This window comes from Elephas maximus, chromosome 9 (assembly GCF_024166365.1).
Source record: "Elephas maximus indicus isolate mEleMax1 chromosome 9, mEleMax1 primary haplotype, whole genome shotgun sequence".
Lineage (NCBI taxonomy): Eukaryota > Metazoa > Chordata > Mammalia > Proboscidea > Elephantidae > Elephas > Elephas maximus.
Window position 1 is genome coordinate 31298587 of NC_064827.1, and position 6443 is coordinate 31305029.

Here is a 6443-nt window from a genome sequence, read left to right on the forward strand (position 1 = left end):
CAAAACACTCCAAACAAAAAAAAGCCCTGGACCGGACGGCTGCACTGCAGAGTTCTACCAAACTTTCAGAGAAGAGTTAACACCACTACGACTAAAGGTATTTCAAAGCATAGAAAATGATGGAATACTACCTAATTCATTCTATGAAGCCACCATATCCCTGATACCAAAACCAGGTAAAGACACTACAAAAAAAAGAAAATTACAAACCTATATCCCTCATGAACATAGATGCAAAAATCCTCGACAAAATTCTAGCCAATAGAATTCAACAACATATCAAAAAAAAAAAAATAATCCACCATGACCAAGTGGGATTTATTCCAGGTATGCAAGGCTGGTTTAATATTAGAAAAACCATTAATGTAATCTACCATATAAATAAAACAAAAGACCAAAACCACATGATCTTATCAATTGATGCAGAAAAGGCATTTGACAAAGTTCAACACCCATTCATGATAAAAAGTCTCAGCAAAACAGGAATTGAAGGAAAATTCCTCAACATCATAAAGGGCATCTATACAAAGCCAACAGCCAAAATCACTCTAAATGGAGAGAGCCTGAAACCATTTCCCTTGAGAACGGGAACCAGACAAGGATGCCCTTTATCACCACTCTTATTCAACATTGTGCTAGAGGTCCTAGCCAGAGCAATTAAGCTAGACAAAGAAATAAAGCGCATCCGGATTGGCAAGGAACAAGTAAAATTATCTCTATTTGCAGATGACATAATCTTAGACACAGAAAACCCTAAGGAATCCTCCAGAAAACTACTGAAACTAATAGAAGAGTTTGGCAGAGTCTCAGGTTATAAGATAAACATACGAAAATCACTTGGATTCCTCTACATCAACAAAAAGAACATCGAAGAGGAAATCACCAAATCAATACCATTCACAGTAGCCCTCAAGAAAATAAAATACGTAGGAATAAATCTTACCAAAGATGTAAAAGACCTATACAAAGAAAACGACAAAGTACTAGTGCAAGAAACTAAAAAGGACCTACATAAGTGGAAAAGCATACCTTGCTCATGGATAGGAAGACTTAACATAGTAAAAATGTCTATTCTACCAAAAGCCATCTATACATACAATGCACTTCCGATCCAAATTCCAATGACATGTTTTAATGTGATGGACAAATAACCTACTTCATATGGAAGGGAAAGAAGCCCCGGATAAGTAAAGCATTATTGAAAAAGAAGAAGAAAGTGGGAGGCCTCACTCTACCTGAATTTAGAACATATTATACAGCCACAGTAGTCAAAACAGCCTAGTACTGGTACAACAACAGGCACATAGACCAATGGAACAGAATTGAGAACCCAGATATAACTCCATCCACATATGAGCAGCTGATATTTGACAAAGGCCCAAAGTCAGTTAATTGGGGAAAAGATAGTCTTTTTAACAAATGGTGCTGGCATAACTGGATATCCACTTGCAAAAAAATGAAACAGGACCCATACTTCACACCATGCACAAAAACTAACTCCAAGTGGAATAAAGACTACAACGATAAAGATCATGGAAGAAAAAATAGGGACAATGTTAGGTGCCCTAACACAAGGCATAAACAGAATACAAAACATTACCAAAAATGACGAAGAGAAACCAGATAACTGGGAGGTCCTAAAAATCAAACACCTATGCTCATCTAAAGACTTCACCAAAAGAGTAAAAAGACCACCTAAAGATTGGGAAAAAATTTTCAGCTGTAACATCTCCGACCAGAGCCTGATCTCTAAAATCTATATGATTCTGTTAAAACTCAACCACAAAAAGACAAACAACCCAATCAAAAAGTGGGCAAAGGATATGAACACACACTTCACTAAAGAAGCTAACAGATACATGAGAAAATGCTCTCGATCATTAGCCATTAGAGAAATGCAAATTAAAACTACGATGAGATTCCATCTCACTCCAACAAGGCTGGCATTAATCCAAAAAACACAAAATAATAAATGTTGGAGAGGCTGCGGAGAGATTGGAGCTCTTATACGCTGCTGGCGGGAATGTAAAACGGTACAACCAGTTTGGAAATCTATCTGGCGTTTTCTCAAAAAGTTAGAAATAGAACTACCATACAACCCAGAAATCCCACTCCTTGGAATATACCCTAGAGAAATAAGAGCCTTCACACGAAGAGATATATGCACACCCATGTTTATTGCAGCTCTGTTTACAATAGCAAAAAGCTGGAAGCAACCAAGGTGTCCATCAACAGATGAATGGTTAAATAAATTGTGGTATATTCACACAATGGAATACTACGCATCGATAAAGAACAGTGATGAATCTGTGAAACATTTCATAACATGGAGGAACCTGGAAGGCTTTATACTGAGTGAAATTAGTCAGATGCAAAAGGACAAATATTGTATAAGACCACTATTATAAGATCTTGAGAAATAGTATGAACTGAGAAGAACACATACTTTTGTGGTTAGATGTGGGGAGGGAGGGAGGGAGGGCGGGAGAGGGTTATTTACTGATTAGTTAGTAGATAAGAACTACTTTAGGTGAAAAACAATACTCAATACACGGAAGGTCAGCTCAACTGGACTGGACCAAAAGCAAAGAAGTTTCGGGGATAAACTGAGTGCTTTGAAGGACTATGGCTTAAGGGGACTTCTAAGTCAATTGGCAAAATAATTCTATTATGAAAACATTCTGCATCCCACTTTGAAGTGTGGCGTCTGGGGTCTTAAATGCTAACAAGTGGCCATCTAAGATGCATCAATTGGTCTCAACCCACCTGGATCAAAGGAGAATGAAGAGCACCAAGGTCACACGATAACTATGAGCCCAAGAGACAGAAAGGGCCACATGAACCAGAGACTTACATCATCCTGAGACCAGAAGAACTAGATGGTGCCCAGCCACAACCGATGACTACTCTGACAGGGAGCAGAACAGAGAACCCCTGAGGGAGCAGAAGAACAGTGGGATGCAGACCCCAAATTCTCATAAAAAGACCAGACTTATGGTCTAACTGAGACTAGAAGGACCCCAGAGGTCATGGTCCCCAGACCTTTTGTTAGCCCAAGACTGGAACCAATCCCAAAGCCAACTCTTCAGACAGGGATTGGATTGGACTGTAAGATAGAAAATGTTACTGGTGAGGAGTGAGCTTCTTGGCTCAAGTTGACACATGAAACTATGTGGGCAGCTCCTGTCCGGAGGGCAGATGAGAAGACAGAGGGTGGCTGAATGGACACGGGGAATACAGGGTAGAGAGAAGGAGTATGCTGTCTCATTAGCAGGCGAGCAACTAGGAATATTTAGCAAGGTGTATATAAAATTTTGTATGAGAGACTGACTTGATTTGTAAACTTTCACTTAAAGCAGAAAATAAAAAATAAAATAAAAAAAAAGTTACTCAGCACATTTCCCTACAAAGTTAAATGAAATGTTAAGAGTTTTTTTAATTTAATTTTTAGCTTAAACTTTTGTTTTGATCATTATTAACCCTGCATGAAATAAAAAGGGTAAAGTTTATATTTTTTCATTTTATGTATAAAACACAGGTATAAATATAATATATAAACAAAAGTACGCTATATCTACGATATTAAAATTTCATGGGGGAGTTCCATTAGGAAAAAAAAAAATCTCAACAGCCTGCAAGGAGGTCTCAATAATGAGAAAAAGTGGTTGAGAAACACTGAGCTAAAAACCCATGCAGGAAAACAGAAACAGAAGTAGAAAGTAAGGTGGGGTGGGGGATCGTTAAGAAAATGGAAAGTAGTGTGTTCCCTATTTAAAACCCATGCCCAGAGCAAGGTCTTCAGAGAACCTGGAGGCCCAGGCTCACAGACTCACCAGCATCAACCAAGACAGCAGCATCTACAAGATCTCCAATGGCCTTCTCTTTCCTTTTGCTGATCGCCCTGGTGGTGCTCAGCTGCAACTCCACCTGCTCTCTGGGCTGTGACCTGCCTCAGAGCCATAGCCTGGCTAACAGGAGAACCATGATGCTTCTGGGACAAATGAGGAGAATCTCCCCTTTCTCCTGCCTGAAGGACAGAAATGACTTTGGGTTTCCCCAGGAGGAGCTTGATGGCAACAAGATCCAGAAGGCTCAAGCCATCTCTGTCCACCATGAGATGATCCAGCAGATCTTCAACCTCTTCAGCCTACAGGCCTCATCTGCTGCCTGGGATAAGACCCTCCTGGACAAATTGTACACTGGACTCTATCAGCAGCTGAATGACCTGGAAGTCTGTTTGATGCAGGAAATGGGGGTAGAAGAAGCTCCCGTTCCTGTGATAAATGAGGACTCCATGCTGGCTGTGAGGAAGTACTTCCAAAGAATCACTGTCTATCTGACAGAGAAGAAATACAGCCCTTGTGCCTGGGAGATTGTCAGAGCAGAAGTCATGAGCTCCTTCTCTGCATCTACAAACTGGCAAGAAAGGCTAAGAAGTAAGGAAGGCGACCTGGCCCCATAAAAAAAAAAAAAATTTCTCATCATGTAATACACTCTACCGTACTTTCACAAGTTCAGCCATTTTATAGACTCCCGTTTCTGCTATAATCATGACAGAAATTGGATCAAACTTGTCAAATGTGTTTTCAGGATTATTAAGCAACATTGTGTTCAACTGCATGGGCACTAGTTCCTTACAGGTGACCTTGCTGATGTATCTATTTAAATATTTATTTACTTATTTATATATTTAACTTATTTTTTGTTCACATCATATCATGTATACCTTTACATTGTGCATAAAAATTATGTTCTCCTTTATATTTTGTTAATTTATTACTTTGCTTTGTTCATTAAATTTTTATTCTAGAAAACTTCTTGTATTTGTTTACTCTTCACAAAGGAAACACCAAGCCTTATTGTGTAGTTTGATTAAAGAATAGATGGTACAATTCACTCTACTCATCATTATTATGTACCAGTTATAAGTAACAGTTTTATCTTTCTCTGTTCAAATTGTATGTTGCTCTCAGGATTTAGAATAGAACAAATCTGTCTTAGAAAAAGTATAGCCAGAATGCTCCTTAGAGGCAAGGATGGCAAGACTGCGTCTCACATACCTTGGACATGTTGTCAGGAGGAATCAATCCCTGGAGAAGGACATCATGCTTGGCAGAGTACAGGGTCAATGGAAAAGAGGAAGCCCCTCAATGAGGTGGACTGACACAGTGGCTACAACAATGAGCTCAAGCATAACCAGGATTGTGAGGATGGCCCAGGACCGGGCAGTGTTTCATTCTGTTGTGCATAGGGTCGCTAATGAGTTGGAACCGACTCGACGGCACCTAACAACAACAACAGAACAAATATAGTTCTTGCTCTCTCGTATCTTTGGTTTTTGCACGGAAAGAAACCTAAGAACAGTAATTATACCTATCAGGTCAGTTAAATGCTACAATGAGACGAAGGGAAAAAAAAAAGTTATTTTCCCAGCAGACGCATGATAACACATGCTGACAAAGAAAATAAAAGTTGCCTGTATCCTCTGCAAGTGGGCTAGAAGGTATTTAGTCAATTGTCCATTGGCAATTGGCAGTGAGTCTGCAATTTACAATGTCATAGCTGGAAGTTCATTTCTGTTCACAGAAAGATCATGACTGGTAGTGGTTACATGATAAAATAGTCTAGAACGAGAGAAAGACTTAAACTTGATTTGGAGTGTAACCGACAGGGTTATACTGTTCTTCACCTGGAATGTTACTGACAAGCTTAAACTGTTCCTCCTCCTCCCATCAAACCCTGGGTCTGTGAATTCCTGATAAGGCATCCTGTCCTCTGCTCAAGGCCACCTCACTGTCCCCCTCCATTCAGACACATGCAATGAGCCGCACACTGTCCTTAAATGAATTTGTCACGTCATACCCCACAAAAATCATGACCCCTAGCAGCCATATCGCATGCCCTACTGCACCCCCATACATGTTAATTAGTTCCTGGAATTGCCCGGCTATTCCCACAAATTTCATGAATTATACCTAACTTCCCTATCCTGAGCCATATAACTACTCTGGAATCCCCAACCTTGAAGAGCTTGATTTGAGATTCGGTTTACAAGTTCCTTGCTTGATCAGCTTGCAATAAAGTCTACTTTCTCTTTCTCAAAGGCCTGGTGTCTCACAATTGACTTGACTGGCAGGACCCACCGTCATTGGGTTACACTAGAATCTGAAGGCTTTAAAGGGGAGAGAAAAGTCACAAAGCAAACAGAGGTGAAATGGCCAACATTAGCAGGAAAACAAGGAAGAGTGGTGATATGAGCATATTTAAATAAATAAAATAGCTTAGAAGAAGAATTGGTGCATTCATGGAAGATGTGGATTGAAACTTTCTATTAACCCTGAATATAGACAGCATCAGCGATCTTAGTGAGAGTGGGATTGGTAGAAGTACTAATAAGAAACTATATTGGAGTAAGTGGAAAGGTGAAGAAGAGAAGTTAATGA

General features: G+C 39.7%; 1 protein-coding gene across 1 annotated transcript; it reads left to right on the forward strand.

Moving 5' to 3' along the window:
* Window positions 1-3871: 3871 nt before the first annotated feature.
* Window positions 3872-4462, forward strand: LOC126083392 (interferon alpha-5-like). The gene has a single exon (XM_049897102.1). It carries the CDS (start codon window positions 3872-3874, stop codon window positions 4460-4462), a length of 591 nt encoding a protein of 196 aa, XP_049753059.1.
* The last annotated feature ends 1981 nt before the right edge of the window (window positions 4463-6443 follow it).